This window comes from Gopherus flavomarginatus, chromosome 1 (assembly GCF_025201925.1).
Source record: "Gopherus flavomarginatus isolate rGopFla2 chromosome 1, rGopFla2.mat.asm, whole genome shotgun sequence".
NCBI lineage: Eukaryota > Metazoa > Chordata > Testudines > Testudinidae > Gopherus > Gopherus flavomarginatus.
In genome coordinates this window covers 248,540,462-248,566,028 of record NC_066617.1, presented here as the reverse complement: position 1 = coordinate 248,566,028, position 25,567 = coordinate 248,540,462, and the positions used below count along the sequence as shown (strand labels likewise).

General features: G+C 41.5%; 2 protein-coding genes across 3 annotated transcripts in view; both read right to left on the bottom strand.

Annotated features, from left to right (window-relative positions):
* Window positions 1-25,567, bottom strand: part of LOC127043515 (phospholipid-transporting ATPase VA-like) — an 84,766-nt gene that overhangs the window by 3,033 nt on the left and 56,166 nt on the right. Inside the window, exons 13-19 of the mRNA XM_050937375.1 lie at window positions 20,798-20,982; window positions 19,084-19,405; window positions 17,976-18,052; window positions 15,041-15,166; window positions 11,151-11,351; window positions 8,170-8,250; window positions 7,978-8,082 (exon numbers count right to left, since the gene is read on the bottom strand). Coding sequence (XP_050793332.1) covers window positions 7,978-8,082; window positions 8,170-8,250; window positions 11,151-11,351; window positions 15,041-15,166; window positions 17,976-18,052; window positions 19,084-19,405; window positions 20,798-20,982 — 1,097 coding nt within the window. The remainder of the gene's footprint in view (window positions 1-7,977; window positions 8,083-8,169; window positions 8,251-11,150; window positions 11,352-15,040; window positions 15,167-17,975; window positions 18,053-19,083; window positions 19,406-20,797; window positions 20,983-25,567) is intronic.
* LOC127038947 (phospholipid-transporting ATPase VA-like) overlaps window positions 3,556-25,567 on the bottom strand; it is a 143,492-nt gene continuing 121,480 nt past the window's right edge. For both annotated transcript variants that reach the window (XM_050931976.1, XM_050931986.1), the window contains 9 exons: window positions 20,798-20,982; window positions 19,084-19,405; window positions 17,976-18,052; window positions 15,041-15,166; window positions 11,151-11,351; window positions 8,170-8,250; window positions 7,978-8,082; window positions 7,508-7,695; window positions 3,556-7,033 (listed from right to left, as the gene is read on the bottom strand). In XM_050931976.1, the coding sequence (XP_050787933.1) occupies window positions 6,319-7,033; window positions 7,508-7,695; window positions 7,978-8,082; window positions 8,170-8,250; window positions 11,151-11,351; window positions 15,041-15,166; window positions 17,976-18,052; window positions 19,084-19,405; window positions 20,798-20,982 (2,000 nt within the window). In that variant the 3' untranslated portion in view covers window positions 3,556-6,318. The remainder of the gene's footprint in view (window positions 7,034-7,507; window positions 7,696-7,977; window positions 8,083-8,169; window positions 8,251-11,150; window positions 11,352-15,040; window positions 15,167-17,975; window positions 18,053-19,083; window positions 19,406-20,797; window positions 20,983-25,567) is intronic.

Sequence of the window (25,567 nt, the reverse complement as noted above, 5' to 3'; positions counted from 1 at the left end):
AAGCTGAACTTTATAGTGGTCTTAGTAGGTTAAAAGAAATAGAATCATATCCCCACTGAACTTGAGTGCAAATGGATTAACTTTCATTAGGCTCAGAAATTTAGCACAAAACCTTGCTAACTTTAGGGTATATTTTCCCCTTGATATATGCAGTCAACTCACATTAACGTTAATGATTTTCATACACATTGAGAGGAGAACTCTTTAGCCTTTAATTAGTTTCTTAATTTAAATTAAGAATCAGTGAAATCATTTTGTCTTGTTTCCAGTGACTGAAATAAAGGCATCTTTACATGGATTTTAAGATTAATTCCCTTTTAGCTATTGTAATAGTTCTCTGGTTGCAGAACATAAACTAACTAAAAGTTAACCGTATCTACAAAAGCAAACAGTATAAAAAGAAGACAGAAATATCACAACCCCCCAGTCCATTCAGAAACATTTAGTTCATGTGGGGATAAAAGTGCTAGTGATAATTAGGGCTACTAGAAAATTTTCTGTTGAAAAAAAAATCACCTGGATTTCTGACTGTTACAAGGCTGCTACCTTCAGAGTGCCCTTTCATGGGCTGGGGAGACTCTGCAGAAGATCTGCCTCAGTTTCCCCTTCTCAGCCTGCTTGGGCAGCTGCAGTGACTTGCTGTTGTAACTCAGTGCAGTGATTTGACTCTCCGGCTAAGTCACTAAATAAAAGTCCACCCCCTTCTGGAGTATCCAAGTCCAAAAATAAATTCAAAATAAAGGCTGTCTTACCCAGTTCCTCTTAAGCCCAACAGACTCTAAGAGAGCATAAGCATGAGAATGACTGTGCAGCCTGTAGCACACTCACTTGGGAGGGAGGGACCCAGGATCCAGCCCCTCTGCCAAGTGCATGCACCGTAGGCTACACTGATCAAGTTGGTAAGAGCAAATGGGACAAATGCTCACTTTTGCCAAAAAAAGTTGGGATGGCCGGGATAGGGCTTAAAAAAGAGACTGCCAGCCAAAACAGGATGTATGGTTCCCCTACTTAGAGCATTCTCAGGAGAGGTGGCAGAGCCCTGTTGAAATCCCTTCCCCCACCAGGTAGTGGGGGAACTTGAATTGGGGATCTCCCACATCCAAATGCCCTAAGCACTAGGCTAAAAGTTGTGAGGGAGGTCATCGTCCCCCACCCCCAGCTGTTTTGTCTGAGCTTGCTATAGTTTTGTTTCCTGTGAGCTTCTCCCTCAGCAGTGTCTTTTGATGTAACTCCTGGCAGTCAAACAGATTACTATCAAACATTTATACACATGTCCCAATTTGTCACAAATGGCACTTTAAAATTTGTCCTAATAAGAATTATCACATCGGCAAAACAGACTTCAAGAATTTGTGGACTTTACCTTCCCTGGGTACAATATGCTAACCCTTCTCCTGCATGGATATAGGTGGTGGTGCACTTTAAATGTCAAAGGGAAACTTACTGGACAGAGCAAACACTCCTAAAACTACTTGGAAGGCACTAAGTATCAGAGGGGTAGCCATGTTAGTCTGGATCTGTAAAAAGCAATAGAGAGTCCTGTGGCACCTTATAGACTAACAGACGTATTGGAGCATGAGCTTTTGGGGGTGAATACCCACTTCGTCAGACCCATTCACCCATGAAAGCTTATGCTCCAATACATTTGTTAGTCTTAAAGGAGCCACAGGACTTGCGGTTGCTTTTTGGAAGGCACTGTTCAAGTTGGAGATAAGGCCAAAAGATAAACATATGCCCCAGTGTTTAGTTTCTTAATAGGTTCTGCTTTCAATGTAACTTATGAGCCTTGGAACCTGGCCCATATTTTCAAAAGTGGCCACTAATTTTGGGTTGCTTGGTTCTTGCATTGCCAGCTTCAGTCACCTGAGGCTTGATTTTCCGATGTGCTAAGGCCAGGAACTCCAGCTGAAATCAATTCTGCTCCAACTAAATTTCAGCAGGGATGTAGGTGCTCAGCACACCTGAAAAACAGACTCCTACACATTTAAAGCTGGGCATCCAAAATTAGAGGACTCTTGAAAATTTGGCCCTGCATATACCTCTTAGGTTACCAAATAGGATATTTTGCTGTAATTCCAAGTTTATTTTTTGATTGAAGACACACAGGCTGGAACTGTTAAATGGCTTATTCATTAACATTAAGAAATCTTAATTAGCTTCGCACATAAGCACTATCAGTTGTTGGAATTCTTTGCACTAATTAAGCATCCAGAATCCCCACTGCAGCAATCCTGGAGAGTCGAAGGCAGCCAATAGTTAGCACAGCACATTTTCAATAGTGTCTTAAACTGCAGACTGTGAAGCCACCTGCATAGATTTTTAATATAAGGGATTGTTATTGGAAAGTAGGGAGAAAATTAGACCCTGCCACGTTGTTTGGGGAGCCAGACTGTTTAGGTAGTCAGTAATGGAAGAGAGGACACGTCAACATAGCATTTTGGAGCAAATGGAAGCAAACCTCTGGGCTGACAGACTTGAGCTAGAGCTCAGGCTCTGAAGCTTGGGGAGTTGGGGGTGAGTATTTGCTACTATTCCACTACAGTACATATTTATCCGGACTGTCTGGCCTACTATACCACCAACATTTCCCAGAACTCCTACATGTGTCAGGACACAAAATACACTTCCAAATTTAGTTGAGGATGAATAATGCTTCAGGGGCCGTATAATTTGAACTGAGAAATAGCTGTGGCAAAAGATGTTTTATTTGGTTTGGGTTTTTTAATGTGGATTCCAAGATTAGGGCAGATCTTGAAGTGGAAGCAGATCACTGAACCACCAAACGAAGCAACATCCAGGTTTGATGTAATTTATTTGATCCATACTTTAACACATCCATATATTGCAATATAAACAATATAAGTGCAAAATATTTTTTATATAGCACCTTTCATTAATAAAGATCTCAAAGTGTTTTACAAAGACTATCTGTCCATTGATAGGGATCACTTAACCCACGACCAAAATTCAAATTCAGGCAGTGAGAGAATGGAACGAGCTTAGTGGGGCACTGAAACACTACACAGTTGCTTAAGACAGGAAATGACAAAGTGGCACAACGTCATAACCGATTGAGTGGAGTCTGGGACATCAGTTGTGGAAAGAATACCATCATGAGTTGTCATGTAAAACCCAATCTTGTAAGATGTTGAGCATTCTCACCATCCAACCCATAATTTGATATTAGGTGGATGGGAAAATTGCCCCTTGAAATCGGAAGCAACCTCTCTAGCTGCGTAACTAGAGAGGCCTGAGGAGCTTTCATTCCCTAGCAGCTATGGAATCAGCTGTTTTCCTCAACAAAGCCCTTAAATCAATGTGGAATGTAATCCAAATTGGGCTAGGGTCACAGATCAACTGTATCACCTCTGAACTTGTGAAAAGGACCAGAGTAGTGGTTCTCGAAGCTGGTCTGCCGCTTTTGTAGGGAAAGCCCCTGGCGGGCTGGGCCGGCTTGTTTACCTGCCGCATCCGCAGATTTGGCCAATCGTGGCTCCCACTGGCCGCAGTTTGCCACTCCAGGTCAATGGGGGCTGCAGGAAGCGTCATGGACTGGCTGCCCTTCCCACAGCCCCCATTGGCCTGAAGCGGCGAACCATGGCCAGTGAGAGCTGCGATTGGCTGAATCTGCGGACACGGCAGGTAAACAAACTGGCCGGGCCCGCCAGGGGCTTTCCCTGAACAAGTGGCGGACTGGCTTTGAGAACCACTGGACCAGAGGACTATCAATAGTCACCAGTGGCCACGGTCTTGGTTTTACATCTGCATCAAAAATAGAGGCATTATGATCTTGGCGCATAATTAAATACAGGTTAAATACAGCTGAACCAAGTAATAATACTGGGGTACAATTTTGCTTCCACTTCAAGATTTTATATGCCAGGTTTTGCCTTATAGTAAATATTTGCCAGAAATATAACATCTGAAATCAAGGCAGTAAGATGATAGAGTCCTTTGTTAATATTACTGTGCTTATATCTAGCTATTGAAAATCAATGTACAGGTCACTAGTATCTGTTTATACAGTGCCTAGCACAAGAGGGCTCCAGTCTTGATTGGTGCTACTACAACACAGTAACAATAACAGAGAGAGAAGCGGAAGGGCCACATGATCTGCATTTACATGGATCCAGTGGCCCCAACACCCTGCACACCTGCCGTGGGGCATCTGGATCTGTGCTGCAATCGCAGTCACAAGGGCCATACAGAGCATCCTCCTGCCCTGGCCACAGATATTGTTGGGCAGGGAGTGGATTTCATGGCCCCAGCCTCTCCAAACTCCACCTACTTGGTATCTGACTATTCTGGCTTTGTGTGGGTGGAGTGGATTTCACCCTGACATCCTGTTTTACAGTTGAGGAACTGTTGCTCCCAGATGGCAATATTTTCACACTGATATTGCTTTAAAAAAGTGAGCCATTACTTCCTTTGCCATTAAAAAAAGAGATTGTAGCTCCACCTAGGAGAGTTCTTTGTACTGGCACATTCTGCATAGTCCATGTTAAACATCTGCAAGATCAGTTGGACAAATGAATCCTTCCAACAGGATTCTGTGGGATGCATTTGGTGATCTAAGCATGCGTAGAAATCTATTGCCTAATTCCTAAGGCAACCATATAGAATGTAGATGCATTACAACACTTTCCGCCAGTAAGAATCTGTTAAAAAGAAGAGAGATTTCCTCTATTTTAGACCTAACACATTCTTTTTGGAGGTGAGGAAAAACTGATAACATCCTGCTTGAATCACAAGTCCTTCTCCAAGTCAATCTCATGTTCAATGAAAAGTTAGAATATGTGAATGTGGAGGATATATTTAGCACATTCAACACCTACTTTGTAATGAGGATAGAAATATTCTCATTCCAAAATGTAGTTTGATGTATGATTGCGTGTCACATTTTATCAGAGCAACATAAATAAAGGCTGATACTAATCCTTTATTGATATTGCTTTTACTTCTTCCCTTTGTTCAGGTTTCACATTTTGATATGACCAATTCTGTCTGTGTTTGTGGGAAGAGACCAACATGGTAACCCTTTTAAAAATACCCAGAGAGGCTTAGAAACCAGTGTCTGGCAAATATTGGGGCTTAAGGTTGAGGGATTCCATGGGAGCCAATATGGCTGGGGATTTCCTGTCAACACACAGCGAATGAGCTGTGCATGTTTTGAGCTTATACAACTAATTGTAAACAATAGGATGTTCTGAAAATTCAAGCTGCAAAGACAATACATGACAACTATATCCCATGTTAGTTTGTGTGTGGAGATGGCACATGCTATGTGATTATGGATGCAAACCCAAAACAGCCTCCCAAGGTAAAGATGGCCACTAATGACTAGGGCTTCAAGTCACTGGACTAGAAGTGAAAGAGGCTGTAATCTATAACAAAGGGCTCTCCCTGTATTCTTTAGCAAACTGGACCTACATTCTTCAGCAAGTTCTGTGGCATTTCAATGGAGCAGACTGCTGCATGCTGAGAGTACTCTCAGTTCCCACTGACTGATATCATACTGCACATACAACATACAATCACCTCACCCCCAACATCTCTTTACAAAGCAAAACAGTCTTTTTTTAAAATGAATGGCCTGCCCTGCCAAATGCAAGCTATTTTTACTGACTGCAAGTGAAGCTCTGAACTCTTATTAATGCCAGACTGGGCAACCACTTTGTATTATGGATGGTCATTTATTTATTGTTTTATCACGAGAAATAAAATGCTACTGAGGAGATATTCAGTTATGGTGACATTTATAAGATGCTGGTGTATTTATATGGTGGTGAGATACTGTTAATATTTACAAAGAGGTATGTTATTTTCAAAAGATGTGTCCAACAGTTTTCACCTTAAAAACTTGATTGTCAGACCTCACAGAGGTTTTTTATTTTAAATCAGATGACAAATTATCCAAACTGCTGGGATGTAGTGTTATCATTATATTTTTTCCCCTCCATGATTGCTGAACCAACTATAATCATGTCTATAATTGCTCCTGAAATTCAAACCTTTTGGACAAGGTAGGTAGGTCCATTGCTTGCAATACTTGCCAGAATGAAAGAGAAGCAACTGAAAAAGAAACAACCTGCATTTTCTTATAAAATGAGATAAAAAAAATAAAGAGACGAATTGGGAAATTCAAGTGTATTTTCTTCTTTATATTTAAAGCTCTTATTTTAATATATAGCACTTAAACATTTTTTTAAATAATTTTTTTGTACCTTTGATTGCCCGTTTTATCTCTGGAAACAATTAGAGTAATTTCACTATACATCTGTGCAAATAGAAAATATATAAATGTACTCAAGGCCCATATCATAAGAAGGTGGTTTCAAGAGTTTCACTTTTACAGCAATTAGTTGGGGTCCCTTTAAGTTGTTCCTGGAAATCATTTGAGTTCTTCCCTGTTAAGCCTTTGAAATCCTGATGCAAAGAAGATATGGAGCCAAGCACACACATGTTGTCCTGTGCTTCATTTTGTAAACGATGTGGTGATAGTTGTAAAACTCTCCCAAACCGACTGAACAGGGGAGTTGATGTGATCCAGTTCAATAAACTAAAGCCAGACTGGTCGACTATTGTGTTCCATGGGAACGTTTCTTCTACAGACATTGACTCCATCTCTGAAGTGTTGTGAATAATTTCATGAAATCCCAGGGATTGTTCTTGACTGTTTGCCACTGAGGAGCGTTTATTTCCCCCACATAACAAAGATCCAGGAGGAGAAGCAGTGACACTCAATCCTGTTGTGTGTTCTGCCTTTGTATTTGATGGGAAAGCTGGATCATTTCCATACTGAGATGATTGCGAAGAGGGGGTTTGGTTGCAGGCCTTAAAACAATCACTATCATTTGACAGAGGATTCTGTGGGGAATGTTCTGCACATGGCGGTTTCTGGGGAATAGTTTCCTTTTTGATATTCAACCTGTTCAGAATCTGGCTGTGAGTCTCTGGAGGCAATCTATTCAATTGGCGTCCAAGCTGAAGTTGGGTTGGGAAGATAGTTCCCTGAAGGGTTCTGTACAGAAATCTGAAGGAGGAAAAATGTACGTATGAAAAGAAATCAAAGAAAGAGGATCTGCTTGAGATTTTATCAAGAGAAAAATGTCCACAGAACAGAGTATAACAATTACTTTAACAGAAAGAGTTTATACAGGCAAGTACCACAGTTAATTCATTTTCCTTAGATTAGATATTTAAAATAAAAAGATTGCCCAAAGAGCTCTGAGTACCCTGACAATAATGTGACCTACAATAACTACCCACCAGCGATAATACCAATACACAAGTAATTGGACTCTGCTAGCCAGCAGCCTTAAATAATCAAATGAAGCTAATAATATACTTCAGCTGACTAACAATAAAAAAGAAAAAAACAATTAGAAATGCCCATCACCCAAATCATATTCAGGCACATCCCTTCATCCTTCCTCTTATTCCATCCCAAAGTAGACAGCCACTAACATATACACACACATATTGGGGAAGGGGGAAGATACTATACCTGGGCAGTAATGCAACAACTGGTGATATAATACAAATCAAGTAAAACACAGGCTCTCCCATCAATTTTTCCATAGTCCAGTAGGGATTGGATGGAGGATAACATATTGGGCAAGAAACATTATAAACCAGAGCCACAATGAAAAATAAAAGGATACTGAAGATACAAGATGACCAGTGGAACAAAGTCTAGAAGAAACAGCAACAAAAACTGATTTTTAATTTTCTGGTACAAAATCCATGCACAGAATGTATTTACACCAGTGTAATTTCATAAATCCTCATTCTACAAACAGGATTACAAAGCTGCTCACTGCTCAGTTTCAAACCATTTTCATGTTTGGTTAAAATACATGATAAAAATAGTGCTGAGGGAGTAAAACACACTTTTCTTGATTTTAAAGAGTGACACTAAGGAAATAGGTAAAATATCCCCAAGGCTTCTATATAATTTCCCTGTGGATGACTTACCCAAGTTTTGGTTTCAATAGCCAAATGTAATATAATGGTGAAAAGAGCTATCACAGTGATGGGAGTTCCCCAGGAGAATAGATCCACCTCTGAGTCATAGTAAGTCTGAAAAGAAGGAAAGGGGCTTTAATCTGTATTTTCAGGTCTGCTCCTCACACTGCATGAAATAGGATGTCTGAATGGATAACTTACGAAAAAAGGGATGTAAAAACAAACTAGACTTTGATAGAGCGCATCAATCATGTTCATCCAAAACATGTGTGGTTGGTACTCCTGTGACACAAAAACATACAGTAAGAGTCTAACGAAGAAGCCATTTGTTAGTACTAGACAAAAATCTGAATTGAAATGTATTTCTTCCAGTGCTTGTGCAGACAACCTCATCACTCTTTTCCTTTCCGAGGCCAACAAACCCCACCCTCCTGATGGAGTGATTAGTTGGGATTTCCATGACCTGAATTTCTGCCTCTAAAGAATCCTCTTCTGTTTGGTTTTCCACAAGAGGGTATAATTTCGAACTAAGCTCCTGATCCAGCACTGACTTGTATACATGCCTAACTTTTTGCATTATAATTAGTCCTATTGACTTCAGTGGAGTTACATACTTGTGGTATTCAGACTTCAACACATACTTACATCTTTGCAGGACTGGGGTTTAAGGGCCAGATTTTTAAATGTATTTTGGTGCCTGATTTCAGTGAGGAGTTAGGCACCTAAACACATTTAAAAATCTGGCCACAAGTCTTGTACATATAAAATAAAAAACTATATATTCAAGAAAGATTAAATGTGGAAGAATGCAGCTTACTTTGAAAGGAAAAGCGACAACAATATTTAATTAATATTTACACAGCAATATAATCAGTCCTTAAGAAACAGTACTGAATTTTACTAACCCATTAGTATAAATAATTTAACGACTTTTTACATTCACATGAATTATTATACAGAACAACTGGATATAGAGGAAATTTTGTAAACATCAGATTGGTAAAATGCTCATTTATTTTACTAATGTTCTTATGCAGGTTACACATTTCCCATGATAATTTTTTAAAATGAATTCATTAAGCTCTTTTTTCCTCTAGTTCATGGTTTCCTAAGCCTAGAAATGAGACTTTCATAAAACTCTTGTGTTCTTTGGTCTAATGAAACAACATGTAGACTGCTCCAATTAAAATCTTTTCCAAAGAGAAGAGTGAGAATATTACTGGCTACTGTGACAAAGTTCCTCCTCTACCTTTGTGGGTCCTGCGCTTATCTGGCAGATTTGCTCACCTCAGTGATCTTCCCCACAGTCTGGGACAGCCTCTCCTGTGTCTGATCAGGAGTTGGGAGGTTTGGGGGGAACCCAGGCCCACCCTCTACTGGACTCTGAGAAAGAATTCTACTGTGAACATGAAAGATTTCTCTTGTCAATCTGCTGACTGTTTGGCCAAACCAATCATCCTTTAGACTGGTTTGTCAATGAAGAAAACCAAATAAAACCTCCAAATCAGCTTAAACTAAATCAGTGACTAGCTATTTTTGCCATCTTTCGGTAGGGAAGTAAATAGGGGCATTTATTTTGTGGAACTTTAATTGCAATGTTCTGGAGCAGCAGGCCAAAGGGCAGAAATATAAAACCCAGAAACAGCTGATGACAAAGAAGATAAAGACAAACACACTGTAAATGAGCAGTTCTGCAATTCCCCACCTCTTCTTTCAAGTATAGCATGTAGAAATACTACTAGAAATGTAACGCACCAAGCACTGGGTGCACTGTTGGTTGAGAGTCAATGACTCCCTTTAGAGGCCAAGGTGCCAGTTGTCTTTGAGGAAGCTGTTGTAAGGCTTCTGATCAAGAAGACTTCTCTTGACAATGATAGTCTGCTAACCTGAGAAGCCACCCTCATGATAAAACTGCAGTTGCAATCAGCAAAAGTGGTCTAGCTTAACGGCCTTATGCCCCTTTCCTTGTAGTTTACACAGAAATGGGCTGCAGCCAACGTGTTTTCCGTAAAGGGTTTCTGACTCGCAGGGGCGGCTCCAGGCCCCAGCATGCCAATGGTACCGAATAAAGCTAAAGAATGGGAGTCTGAGAAACTGTTTTTCTTGCTTGTTAGCATTTCTAGGTGTAAGTCTGCACTGGGATAAAAGCTCCACAGCTGGCCACGAGGAGCAAGGGTCTCAAAGCCTGGCTTCCAGTCCAAGCCCAAACATCTACACTGCAATTTTGTAGCTTTCAGCCAGAACCCCACAAGCCCTAATCAGCTGACCCGAGCTTGGGGCGGCATGCTGCGGGGGGCGCTCTGCCGGTCACCGGGAGGGTGGCAGGCAGGGTGCCTTCGGTCCTGCGGCTCCGGTGGACCTCCCAGTGGAGCCGCGGGACCGGCGACAGGCAGAGCGCCCCCCGCAGCATGCCACCGTGCTTGGGGCGGCGAAATGTCTAGAGCTGCCCCTGCTGACTCTGCAACTCACTTCACCACTCGGGCCACCAGAGCCCAGATTTGTTAACCCTCTGGGCCCACTTCCTGGTTCATCTTCCCCCACTCCTTGTGGAAGTGCTGGGGATTGAGCAAGTTCTTGTTTTTGGTGGGTAAACAGCATTATGTTATGGTAGGAACAGTACATTTTACTCTGTTACACAATATATAAAATGACTTATTTTGTGTTTATATTTGAAATTTGTAACAGCACCTAGATCCTAAAAGGGTAGGTGCTCAGTATAAGTTGGAGGAAAAAACAAACCCACTAACAAACATACATCCATATATTTTAAGATACTGTTTACAAAAAGGCTTTTTTCTGGCATATTTAGTTTCTGGCATTTAGATATTTTGGTTAGGATTATTATAGGGTATATCTACACTGCAAGGAAACACCAAGTCTCAAAGCTCGGGTCAGCTGATTAGGGCTTGTGGGGTTCTGGCTGAAGGCTACAAAATTGCAGTGTAGATGTTTGGGCTTGGACTGGAAGCCAGGCTTTGAGATCCTCCCTCCTTGTGGCCAGCTGTGGGGCTTTTATCCCAGTGCAGACTTACACCTAGAAATGCTAACAAGCAAGAAAAACAGTTTCTCAGACTCCCATTCTTTAGCTTTATTCGGTACCATTGTGTCCTTTGCCATCAAGATTGGTTTGCATTTAAACTCATGACCATCAGAAACAATCTTCTGAAAGGCAAAGTTTTTACCTCCATTTTCTGGCCACTTTTGTAGAGGTGAGGTACACCAATTAGCACTTCAGCTGGTATATCCTTATCCAGCACACCAGTGACCAGTTGTGGAAGAGAAGAGAATAATACATTAAAGAAGATCAGGTACCACTGATCAATCATCGAAGAGCCAGAGAACCCGCAATACAACTGGTACCAGAAGAGAAGGGCCACAAACATCTGCAATCAAAACAGCAGTACAGGAAGCATGATCAGTCAGGAATTTAAAACAAGTAGGAAAAAAAAACAGTGTAAATCTCAGTTCATCATCTCTCTGTTGCTCTGTGAAATCATGTTGACTTTGATTCTGCAAAGACTTGCACATGTACTTAACCTTAAAGTCATGAGTAGTCCCCACTGAGGACATCTGATCTTCTATTATTTATTATTCCCATTCCCTCTACTCATGCTTAAAGTTAAGCATGTGTATAAGTCTTAACAGGACTGAGGTCTTGGATATGACTGGGGCTTTGCCTCACATGAAATTAATTTTCAATCCAATTATAACTCTCGAATACAAAATGCAGCTAAACATAAATGAATGACACCATTCTTTGTGGCATTCCACATATATTTCATGAATGTAGATCTCATTGTGTTGTTTATTACTGTCATAAGAAGGATCCTGTTTCTGTTTCAATATCTTGTGTTGGTCTGAGAATTTTCTGGAGACTTAGCTAGCTCACAAAGGCAAAGTAGATAGCACAAGAAAACTGGGCTTTTCAGCTCTTTTCAAGACTGTAATGAGAAGAGCACAGTCAGGAGGATAGAACTATACACTGCAGTGAAGTTGTGTTTGATTTGACCACCACAATATCTTTGATTTTCAATGTCATCAGATTAACAGCAGGTGGAGATTTATCATTCTACAATCCTCACTGTAAAATGAAAAGGTAAATCATTCACTCTGAGGGAGTGTGATGACCCGGGTCTTGGGAATGTTGCCCCCAGCTTGGTTGGGGTCACCCAAGGATGGACAAAACACACAACCCACTTTTGCTACCATGTATGTGGGCTAGACAACCAGATCAGAAAGGCCAAAGTGTCCGTAGAACAGCTGGGGTTCATTTAAACTACCGAGCCCAGCTGTTAGTGATGTATCTACCTATCAATGGAGGTAAAGTGTGTCTGGAGAGGAAGAAATGCTTGTTTCAGCTTTGAGGGGAGATTGGATGCCACAACTTGCATCCCGGAAAAGGGAGGTGTAAACTGCTTGGCAGGTTTACAGCCAGGGAAGGAAATAAAGCTCCAAGCCTCAGTCCTTCTACGTCCCTGTTCTCCAGACTCGTTGATTATCCACCAAAGAATTATGAAAATTTAAAGCAAATCAACTGAAAATACTTGACTGTCATTCCTAAAAGGCTCTCTCTGCTTTAACTAGCTAGGAGGGGAGAGGCTGTGCCCTCTCCCTTAGCTCCCATTTGACCCAGCTTTCTCTTCCTTTTATACGCCGCCCGAAGCAGCCATATGACCAGCTGGGACCTACCCTGCAGCACCTTTTAAAATCCTGCAGTGTTGTTTCTTCAGCAGTCCGGGGCTTAAACTATGAGCTAGATAAATTCTAATGCAAAATGGAAATTGACACAATACAAGCAAACGGAAAAACCCAAGGAGATAGAGATCTAGCAGAGTGTATGCAGCACAGTTATCCTGATTCCCTGTGGACAATTCATCAAGAATGGTCTGCCTGTGAATGAATCCAGTACTTGCATCTTAGAGGAAGTTAGAATTCTCCTTCCCTGAGGGAAGCCACTATATGTCTGACTCATTCAGGTCTACTATACATTCTATTTCCCACTGTGGTTTCAGGGTTGGTAGCAACTAGGATTGCTCTTACGGGCTCTGAAGGCAGCAGAAGCAGAGCAAACACAAAGAGAGATTCTTAAGTTTCTTTCAAGCCTGGGGGCAACAGCTTCAGAAAATGTCTGCAGTTGGATGTCTTACTAAATACAGCATGAAAAAATAACACTTGTAATTGGGGGCAGGGGTGGGGAAAGGGGTGTATTGGAATGTAAGATTTTACAAGTTTTGAACAAAAATGCAAGAGAATAAATTGAATCCTTGCATGCTGGTCACTGGGATGTACCTACATATATTTCTTGAGAGTGTTTTGATTTAAAAATAAAATTGCTCTGAGTACACTTCTCTAAAAGTATAATATTCCACTTTCATTGATGAGGTTCAGTATTATCATGGTGATGGGCACAACAGAAATATATAGATAGGAAGGTGCAGATGCTCAGCACATCTCAGGATCAAGCCTAGAACCATGAGTCTGTGTACACCAGCATTTACCAATGGTAGCAGCACGAGCATAGGCCAACTATTCAAATTTGGCTTGCTTTTTAAGGCTTAGTGAGATCTTTGGAACTTCAGAATTTGGAAGTGTTTACTTTGATTATTTTTGAAAACATGCAAGTATGACATTCTTGATCAGAACATGCTTGGAATATTTTTATCGTGCCCATGTTAACACAAAGATACTTCAACCAATGATTATTTTTATTATTTACCTAGCACGCATGGTGTTCCTATCCTGGTCAGCAATTTGAGCAAAAATACAATCCTGTCCCATGACAATTAAAAGTTACCTTTGGACTGAGATAGGGATCGGCAACCTTTGGCACATGGCCGGCCAGGGTAAGCCTCCTGGTGGGCTGGGCTGGTTTGTTTACCTGCCATGTCCGCAGGTTTGGCTGATCGCGGCTCCCACTGGCCGCGGTTTGCCGCTCCAGGCCAATGGAGGCTGCAGGAAGTGGTGCGGGCTGAGGGATGCGCTGGCCGCCACATCCCACAGAGCCCATTGGCCTGGAGCAGCGAACCGTGGCCAGTGGGAGCTGCGATTGGCTGAACCTGCGGCTGCAGCAGGAAAACAAACTGGCCCAGCCCACTATGAGGCTTACCCTGGCGAGCCGTATTCCAAAGGTTGCTGATCCCTGGACTGAGACCTGACATGGCATCTTTAGACCAAAAGAAAATTACGAGCAGGGATTATTTAGAAGTTGGAAATCAACCTTAACTAGACCGGGTGCTACTTGCCCTCTCAGTTACACACATGAGGCTATATTCTCACTCCCATTATGCTCTGGAGCATCAGGAGTGCTGTGTCTGGCCTGGCCCCACCCCATCCCACTCTTTCATGATCCCTACTTTCAACAGAGTGTGCAGGCGATGCAAATCCATAGTATCTTCATGCCAATCAATGATTCTTCTGTGCTAAAGGAATCCTCAGCTGCATCTTCGAATATTGTGTGAGTGATACAAAGGGACTCAGGTAGGGCTGAGGAGATGGGTTTCTAATAGCCCCGTATCTAGTAATGGAGTTATTCATGACTGGCACTGGTCATAGTGTAACTGGGAGGAGATACAGGCCCACACTTGGATAGGTATTGCAGTGTGCTCTTTTCTCGATGTATTTATTTGGCTGAAGGAAGTCAGGGAAAACAAAAACACTTCCAATATGCTTGGCTGATAAATATAGATGGCCCAAATTAGCTCAGATCACCGGGGACAAATTACTGTTTGCACAAGGATTAGGAAGAGAAAACCCATCCACTAGGGTGAACTTGGCATTAAAGGCTCCTATACCTAGCCAGCTAGATTTTTGAGAAAGGAACTGCTCTATAAAGAAACTTTCATTAAGCAGCACTTCTTATTCATGTTTCCTAATTTGCACATTCTGCAGCACACTGTCACTGTCACAGAGTGGGGCCTGCTATTCCTGTGAATGGCAGCCAGTTGTCTTTCAACTCTGCAAGCTTCTTTGGAGCTTATTTATAAACCATTTGAAGGCTCACCTCATGCTCATTTCACACAAAATAAACCCTGGAAACATGCAGAGCCACAAAACTGTCCAGTCAAACACTTACTGCATTTTTGTAGAAGAAATACAGCACCATATTGGCAAGCCGGGAATAACACCAGTGCCCGTGAACAAGCAAGAGCTTTTCCAAATGCCGAAATCTTGGGACTGCAAAGTCACTCGCCATCACTGCCTTCAATGAAAGAAGAGTTGAAATCATTATTGTAAAGTGTCACCTAAGACACACAGATAGTACGTTTGAGTATCCTGCAAACATCCACAAACGTAAAGAAAGAGTAACTGCATTAAAGTCGAATGGAGTTGGATTACTTCCACCCTGGTATAAGTGAAAGAAGAGTCTGGCCCATTGTTTCCTCAATGCTTTCACAAATCGTTATAATTTTATAGTGCCCAAAAGCAAACCAGGTGCTTCAGAAAATACACAAAATGACAGTGTCCTTGCTCCTAGAAGATTACAATCTACACTACTACAGATGGTGACACGAGTGACAAACCGTAAGAAGGAAGTGGGGTGAGGAAGGACCAAGAGTTATAGCTGTGTGATGATGGCTGTGAGCTTTTTTCTTTTTAAGAAATACAAAGAAGATAGTATTATTTTGTGCAGAAGAAGGGAGTTTTCAGGAGGGATTCAAATGACTGAGATAAATAATAATACGCTACATTACAATTAGTGGAGTTAAAAAGGCAAAACACCCAAATAATTTATTTTAATTAATGATCATGATCTTGACTTGCAAAGATTTGCCCAACCCAATTCCCCTGAGATCTCAGTATTCTGAGGAAATTTGTTTTAACTATATTCAAGTTCCCTAAATTGTGAGAAATGATTACAGAAGAGGTTCCCCTGAAATTTTAGAACCTGCCAAATCACATCTATGGTATGAATCACCACCATTTCTTTCTATATCGTAGCTACTTTTGACTGGCTAAATTTCAAGGTAAAGTATACTTAAGATTTAAGACCTCACCAGATCCCTCCAGGTCATTGAGTTGGCCACAGATTCCACCTACAGTTGTAGTGCTTTTTAAATTTACATTTTGTTTCTTGTCTTATTCATTCACAAGGATGCCTACATCTGTTTCCTTCTCCCCTTCCCATTTTCTAATTCTATTATGGAATGATGAGGTAAAATTGTTTACTTTTCTTTATGTTTACACCAAATTATTCCAAAACACATTCTAAGAGTTTTTAAAGGTCTATTTTTGATATGGAGGGAGGAATGGAAAGATAGTTTTATCCAATTACACTTGCATGTTTATCTTATCCCAAAAAATCAGCTTGGATTTGACATTTTCATTCTCCTCCATCCCCCAGGTTTTGCATAGGAAAGCATGGTTCATGCTCCATGCTGCTCCTCCCATAGGATGTGAAAGAAAAATAAATCAGCCAGTTTGCTGTCTGAGAGATCCAGATGCTTGACTCCTTTGAAGTACCTGCATGTATACAATTTTGACAGCTGCTTATTGTACAAAGGCATGCATGATTTCCTACAGAAACCTGGGATCAAAGGCAGGGAATCCATAAGCCTTCCTACTATGTGTGAACATTCATTAAAAAACAAACATAAAAAGAGAAATAATCCAGGTGGTTTAATGGAATAACAAGCGAAATGACAAGCTTTCAGAGCAGAATGCACTGAAATGGCTAGGGACACTGAAAGACCAGATGTCTCCGAATTACAAGATCAACTGAAATGAGGAATTGGAAGGAGGAAAAAGAAGAGACAGAGTGAGGGAGAGACGTGGAGTATTATATCTGGGAACTAAAACGATGTTCATGAGAAATCAGGAGTTTGAGTTCATGCAGAGATGCTAGGAGCCGATTCAAAGTGCAATGAAGTCAATGGAAAGACTCCCACTGACTTCAGTAGGCCTTGGAATAGGCCCTGTTACAACAGCCTGCTCAGGATTCCACACTTCTTAGGCTCTATTCAACCCAAATGTCCTCCCATGCTTGTAAAGCCTGGGGAAGCTGTGTGAGGCTCCCAGGTTCAGCATCTGCTGAGTTTACTCCTTACTCTGATCCTGATTACAGCAGAAAGCCGTGTTAAAAAAACCCTATTTCAGTCTTAGCCCAAGCTTTCATCTTTTACTGTCCAACTGCCCTGCCATATATAGCAATCAGGGTGTCTGGAGTGATGGCCAGCGACACAGGCATACTGAGTGAATCCCCCAAAAATCTCAGCAGGGGCAGCTTCTTCCCAGTTGATTGACAGACAAACAGGGAAAAGATTTTACATGGACTGCATGACAATGGGAGGGAAGGGGGAGGGAGCTGAGCTCCCCTCCCCACCCAAACTAGCAATCCCTTAACTCTCGCTGCAGCTACTCACATTACAAGGACTGTAGAGTAAAACTCATATCTGACCTGCATGTCCCTGCAGGGAGAGGAGAGGAGGCCTCGTTTACTACTTAGGCATATTTTCTCAATAGGCTGGCCTGGAGCGCAAGTGGGATATGCAGCCTTCTGAGGCTTATACACTTTAGTGCCACCTATCTTAGCTGCATTCAGTAAAGAGATTTGTCCAGCCACACCACAGGATAATTTTACAGGACCAGAGCAGGAGATAAGAAGAATAAATGCCAGAGGAGGAAAACGAAGGAGGGGGAAGTCAATTTAATCTTTATTTATTATAGAAATAGGACATAGCTGAGGGCTTTTTTAAATTAATAACTGATTTCTTTAAGAAGTAAATGTGCTGAAAGACCTCCTGGAATTTGAGTTTTATGAAGTGAATGTAAAATGTTTAAGGTTACCACAGATTGGATAAGAAACATATGCTCGAACTCAAGCATAAGTGATTTTTACAAATCCCAACTGGTACACCTCAGGGCAGCTTGCAACTTGCTCATTTACTTTTGCTGACTGTTAAGAGGTAACTTGCTCTCACTGACTGGGAGGCAAGATGCAAGCAGATATATGGAAAACATTTGGTCCAACTTTTTCCAGGGGAAACTTTTCAATAAACAACCCACATTACCTGCATGCCCTCTGGACCAGAGATCCCCACACCCACATCTGCTACCTGGATCATGCTGACGTCATTAGCTCCATCACCTAGTAACAATAGGATGCAACATTGTTTGATATTAATAAAGCAGATATGATTAATGGCAGAAAAACAAAGGAAAAAATAGGTGACTGTAAAGCATCAGGGACCTGTTTGAAACACCTGTACTTCATGGAACTACAGTTTCAAAGCCTTAGAAGGGACCACCAAGCCCTTAACGTTTTTCTATCTAGGTTTTTGCTATACCATGCCAAGGAAACATAAACTGAATACTTCTGTATGAGTGGGTCTCTTTAACGGGACCTGGAATACAGAGATCATGTCTGTGTTCCATGGATACTAAGAGGTCCATGTGCAACAGGGGAACAAACTCCTGAAAACATTTCTGCCGCAAACCAACTGACTGGAAGTATGAAGGGACCCTAAAATTTGGCATGAGGCTGGGCACAATTGGATAAACTCTATGACATTAGACTCAGAGTGAGGAAAGGAGGGTTGTGTGAGGAATAAGGAGAGCCTTCTCAATTTAAAGTGGGGGAACCTTGTGGGTGCTGCAGGATTCTGAACTGGATGACTGACAAAGAGTCCCCACAATCAACCACATATTGGAAAATGGTTGTGAAAAACTGCATTAGCTGACATGATGCTGATCACAACTTTATAATCACTGTAGTCCTGGACAACTGGTGTTCAGCACCGACACCTACTCATGATAAAAAATTGACGGCCTTGGGTTTAATCATGAGTAGCTGAAATGATGCTGAACACAGATTTGTCCTGATTTATACTCCCAAGTGATGGTCAATGGTGTCAGCTCTCTCAATTCTTTACAAAATGTTGTTTTATTCAAACACCATCGTGGAGTAGACCAGCTCCATTTGGCCAGCTTCTGCAGGGAGTAATCCTAGATGCCACCTTAGAAACTCTATTTCTTTTTGGAATAAATGCTCTTATGCTCACAGAAGCATTTTCAAACTAAAATTGAAGGGTTTAGGCTTCTAAAGTGTACAGAAGAGAAGAGAAATTCAGAAGGGGTGTGTGCATGTAAATACAGGCTCATTTAAATGGAGATACTTGCCTATTGCCAAGGTCATTGCTTTGAGTTTATCTCTGACTAGTTTTACTACCATGCTTTTTTGCAGTGGGGTAGAGCGACAACACAGAACTGAGCGACATCTCCTGGCTAGTGAAAGAAATTTGTCTTCTAGTGTTTTATCCAGTGCATAAGCCAGAGTCTTTCCATCAATCACTAGGCCCAAGCTGGAATGCACTGAAGATGAAGGTGGAGAGAGGGGGCAAAACCCAACTGTCGTGTTTCCAGCAGTCTTGTCTATTGTGTTGTTTGAAAACTTAGACTCTATATATTGTAGACAGTGGTCCAGCAGAACAGCGCTTGTCTCCTGAAATACAATACAAAAATAAACATGTTTAAGTGAAAGTTGCTGCTGTGGGATCATGTAATCAACTTACTGTGCTCGTTATAAATTTCGAAATGGGGAACATTAGAGTCTGCACAATTGATTCCACTTTGACAATTTTTATTTCTATTATTCTTTCCTTCTTTACTCATCTAAAAACGCTTAATTTTTGTTGCAGAAGATACTGCCAGCAATGGATAAATAAAGGGCTTAAAAGCAATTCTGTTTACTTTTTAACCCGCAGTGATGGCTTTTAAACTGATTTATTTCAGATTGTCCTCAGAATAGCAGAATTGACATGTGATATAATGAGAATCCAGTGCTGAGCTAAGTATGGTGATGAGCATCACAGAATGCCTATTAATCAAATCATTGATCAGATATTTGTAAATGCCAATTAAAGGTTATTTAACTAATTTTAAAATCTATATCCTAACCAAACTTAATTAACAGAATGTATAACTAACACATGAACATTTAAGATAAAATGTTACCAGTCTTGCAGCACAATATTTTTCAAGTTATCAGAAGTAAAGAAGTGAAATAATAGGAAATCAATTTACCAGCTAACTTGCTACACTAAGAATGGACCATAGTTATCTTTTCCTTCCTTTAGAAAGGAATTGTAGTTGGATAGTGCTAGTCTACCTCCAGTTCTGAATTTGAACACTGATTTAATCACCACATTCAATTACCTTGGTGCTATCAACCTGGTCCCTTCTATGTTTGACCATATCAGCAAACTCCTTGCTATTGTGTATTTAAGACAAGCTGAGCAATGCCTGACTGCAGCTCGAGTTATCAGTCCATTATGACTATGAGCACTGAAATTCAAACATTTTCTTTACTATCAAATGAAAAAGTCAACATAGCAGAGTCTGAATTACTGAATTATCTAGTATTACTGTCCATTGGTATTAAAATAATTATTCTCAACAGGCAGTTCATTGTTTTTGCCTTCAAAAACATATGATAGATTGCTTTTGTATTTTTAGAGGGTGCCAAAAAGAAATAAGTGAATACTATGTCCCAGCATGTACCTTACTATGGTATGCCGCAGTGGCTCTCAAGTAGGGGTCTGGGGCTCCCTGTGGGGGGCACGAGCAGGTTTCAGGGGGCCTGCCAAGCAGGGCTGGCATTAGACTTGCTAGGGCCCAGGGCAGAAAGCCTAAGCCCCACCATATGGGAGTATAAATAATTAATAAATAAATATCCACATACAAATCCTATCCCCAAAATATAGATAGCACAGGAAGAAGAAAGATAAAAAAGAAGAAAGCAATCAACCTTTTAACTGCAGCTGCCAAAATCAAAGCAAAGTCCCACATTTGGACTTCAACCTAACATTTAACTATCTGATAAGGATCTGTTTACCAGTGATTCAGCATTCAAGGTGATGATTTCCTCATCATGACCTAGTAGCTTGCATGCATAAGCTATATTAATGGCTGTTTCTTGCTTGTCTCCAGTGAGAATCCAAATTTGCAGCCCAGCTTTGCGTAAGTTGGCAATGGTTTCTGGCACACCATCTTGTAAACGGTCTTCAACACCAGTTGCACCTGAACACATGAACAAAGCAAATAAATCAGTGTTAAATAAATACTTGGTTACTCAAACTGTTACGTCATGGGTTCATCTTAAAATCAGAGTTTGGAAACACCACCAGTCATCTTCATTGGCAGATAACTCCTCTAATCTAACAAATGTATATGAAATTCTGACTACCATGATCAATAATGATGACAGTTTTTTTGCAGGCAGCAGAGGGACTGTGAGGAGAGGGGAAGAATGAGGTTGGGGAAAATAACAAATCAGTCAACAGACAACATCATCCAGAGTTAAAATCCTAAAAAGCAGTCTGCTGACATTACCAGTACCAACAGCATTCGAATGTATGGGGAACCTCCATAGTACTCTTGTTGGGCCTCTGCCTGCTCTGGGTCCGGCTACACTTGCACTTCAAAGCGCTGCCGCGGCAGCGCTTTGAAGTTTCAAGTGTGGTCGCAGTGCCAGAGCTGGGAGAGAGCTCTCCCAGCACTGCACGTACTCCACATCCTCTACTGGTGTAGCTTGCAGCGCTGGGAGCCGCACTCCCCACTGTTTACACTGAGGATTTACAGCGCTGTATCTTGCAGCGCTCAGGGGGGCGGTTTTTCACACCCCTGAGCACGAAAGTTGCAGCGCTGTAAAGCGCCAGTGTAGCCATGGCCTCTGTTGCCTCCATTACTTCTTCTGGCTGTTGCTAGGGAAGATACTGTTGCTTCCAGGGGCTAGCTGCACACCAGAAGGTCTTGTTCTGCTTCCCTCAGGCTACATGGCTAGTAGGGTCACAGGGTCTTGTGCCCTTTAAGGGGATCTCCAAGAGGGGATTTCATCAACTACTGGCTGGATGTTGGTAACAGAGCAGGAGACCTAGACTGGGCCTCTCCCTGTTCCACTGCTGGTTCTGGCTGCCACAGTATGACACTGGGTCCCAAATGAGATGTGGCAGAGGATAAATCATAGAATCACAGAAATATGGGGCTGGAAGGGACTTCCAGAGGTCATCTAGGCCAGCCCCCTACATTGAGGCAGGACCAGAGTAAGCCTATTATTTCTAGTCTACCTTCAGTGGACAAAGAGAACAATTGATCACCTTCCTCTTTATAACAGCGCTTACCATATTTGAAGACTTATTAGGTACCCCCTTAGGCTTCTTTTCTCAAGAGAAAACATATTTTTTCTTATCTTTTCATCATTTTGTTGCTCTCCTGTGGATTCTCTCCAATTTGGCCACATCTTTCCTAAAGTGTGAATCTCAGAACAGGAGACAGGACTTCATCTGAAGCCTCACTAGTGCTGAGTAGAGGGCAATAATTATACCCCGAGACTTATGACACTCCTGTTAATATACCCCAGAATGATAGAAGCCTTTTTTACAACTGCATCATATAGCTCACTCATATTCATTTTGTGATGCACTATGATCCCTAGATCCTTGCCAGCAGTACTACTAGCCAGCCAGTTATTCCCCATTTTGTTGTTGTGTATTTTATTTTCCTTCCTAAGTATAATATTTTGCACTTGTCCTTATTGAATTTCATCTTGTTGCTTTTAGACCAATTCTCCAATATGTCAAGGTTGTTTTGAATTCTAATCCTGGCCACCAAAGTGCTAGCAACCCCATCAAGTGTGGTGTCATCTGCAAATTTTATAAGCATATTCAACACTCCATTATCCAAGTCATTAATGAAAATATTGAATAGCACTGGCCCCAGGACAGACTCCTGAAGGACTCACTAGATGTGTCCCCCCAGTTTGATAATAAACCATTGATAACTACTCTTTGAGTATGATCTTTCAACTAGTTTTGCATCCACTTTATAGTATTTTAATCTAGACCACGTTTCCCTAGTTACTTATGAGAATGTCATGTTGGTTTATGCTAAAATGCTTACTAAAATGAAGGTATATCATGTCTACTCTTTCCCCCCAACCACTAGGCCAGTAGGTTGGTCAAAAAAAGGAAATTAGATTGGTTTGGCATGATTTGTTCTTGACAAATCTCTGCTGGCTATTCCTTATAACCCTATTATCCTCCAGGTGCTTACAAATTGATTGTTCAATAATTTAGTCTAATAGCTTTCCAGGAACTGAAGTTAGGTTGAGTAGTCTATAGTTACCTAGGTTCTCTTTGTTCCTCTTTTAAAACATAGTTATTATCAGAGGGGTAGCCATGTTAGTCTGGATCTGTAAAAGCAGCAAAGAATCCTGTGGCACCTTATAGACTAACAGATGTTTTGGAGCATGAGCTTTCGTGGGTGAATACCCACTTCCTCAGATGCATGTAGTGGAAATTTCCAGGGGCAGGTAGATATATGCTAGCAAGCAAGCTAGAGATAACGAGGTCAGTTCAATCAGGGAGGATGAGGCCCTGTTCTAGCAGTTGAGGTGTGAAAACCAAGAGAGGAGAAACTGGTTCTGTAGTTGGCAAGCCATTCACAGTCTTTGTTCAATCCTGAGCTGATGGTGTCAAATTTGCAGATGAACTGAAGCTCAGCAGTTTCTCTTTGAAGTCTGGTCCTGAAGTTTTTTTGCTGCAGGATGGCCACCTTAAGGTCTGCTATAGTGTGGCCAGGGAGGTTGAAGTGCTCTCCTACAGGTTTTTGTATATTGCCATTCCTAATGTCTGATTTGTGTCCATTTATCCTTTTCCGTAGAGACTGTCCAGTTTGGCCGATGTACATAGCAGAGGGGCATTGCTGGCATATGATGGCGTATATTACATTGGTGGATGTGCAGGTGAATGAACCAGTGATGGTGTGGCTGATCTGGCTAGGTCCTGTGATGGTGTCGCTGGTATAGATATGTGGGCAGAGTTGGCATCGAGGTTTGTTGCATGGATTGGTTCCTGAGCTAGAGTTATTATGGTGCGGTGTGCAGTTACTGGTGAGAATATGTTTCAGGTTGGCAGGTTGTCTGTGGGCAAGAACTGGCCTGCCACCCAAGGCCTGTGAAAATGTGGGATCATTGTCCAGGATGGGTTGTAGATCCTTGATGATGCGTTGGAGGGGTTTTAGCTGGGGGCTGTATGTGATGGCCAGTGGAGTCCTGTTGGTTTCTTTCTTGGGTTTGTCTTGCAGTAGGAGGCTTCTGGGTACACGTCTGGCTCTGTTGATCTGTTTCCTTATTTCCTCGTGCGGGTATTGTAGTTTTGAGAATGCTTGGTGGAGATTTTGTAGGTGTTGGTCTCTGTCTGAGGGGTTAGAGCAGATGCGGTTGTACCTCAGTGATTGGCTGTAGACAATGGATCGTGTGATGTGTCCGGGATGGAAGCTGGAGGCATGAAGGTAGGCATAGCGGTCGGTAGGTTTTCGATATAGGGTGGTATGGACACAAATCAGACATTAGGAATGGCAATATACAAAAACCTGTAGGAGAGCACTTCAACCTCCCTGGCCACACTATAGCAGACCTTAAGGTGGCCATCCTGCAGCAAAAAAACTTCATGACCAGACTTCAAAGAGAAACTGCTGAGCTTCAGTTCATCTGCAAATTTGACACCATCAGCTCAGGATTGAACAAAGACTGTGAATGGCTTGCCAACTACAGAACCAGTTTCTCCTCTCTTGGTTTTCACACCTCAACTGCTAGAACAGGGCCTCATCCTCCCTGATTGAACTGACCTCGTTATCTCTAGCTTGCTTGCTAGCATAGTTATTATGTTTGTCCTTCTCCAGACATCTAGGACCAAACTCATCCACCATGAATTTGCAAAGATTATTGCTAATGGTTCCAAGATTTCTTTAGCTAGTTCCATAATTACCCTAGGATGAATTTCATTAGGCCCTGCTGTTTTGAATACATCTAACTTATCTAAATATTCTTAAACCTGTTCTTTCCCTATTTTGTGTTCCTTCCCCCTTCTTGTTAATATGAATTGTGATAACCATATGGTCACAATTTACCATTTTAGTGAAGATTGAAGCAAAATAAGCATTACACACCTTCTTAATATCATCTATTATTACCTCTCTTTCCCTGCTATGTAGTGCCCCTACACTTTCCTTCATCTTTCTCTTGCTTTTATTGCATTTATGGAGCTTCCTCTTATTGCCTTTTATGTCCCTTGCTAGGCGTATCTCATTTTGTGCTTTAGCATTTCTGATCTTGTCCTTACATGCTTGTGTTGTAACTAGTAAATCTGACTGGGCTGCATTGTGATATGTATAGAAAAATGCCCCTTCTTAGTCTCCCAAGGAATGTTGGCTGCAGTATGATTTATAACAGACTGGCAACATTCCTTTCACTTTAAAATGCCAGCTGAGAGAGACAAGGCTTTTTGTAACAAAAGTAGTTTGGAACTAAGTTAAGTGTCACCACAGATACACCATTGTTTCACCACATTCCAGAAAGATTCTATTGTGACGCAATACAAGTCTTGACTAGTGGAGGACATAGAGATGAAAGGTGTGCAAATTAACTGAAACAGCAAGGAAAGCAAAGTAAACTTCTCCCAGCTATTTATATGTTCAAAGACATAACAATAGTAACACACTATCAGCCACAGGTGTCTGTCCTATAGTCTGGTCACATAGGTTAAAACTCTGAAAAGAAGCACTGACTTCAGCTGTGGATTAATGCTGTTGACCAAAACATGGGCAA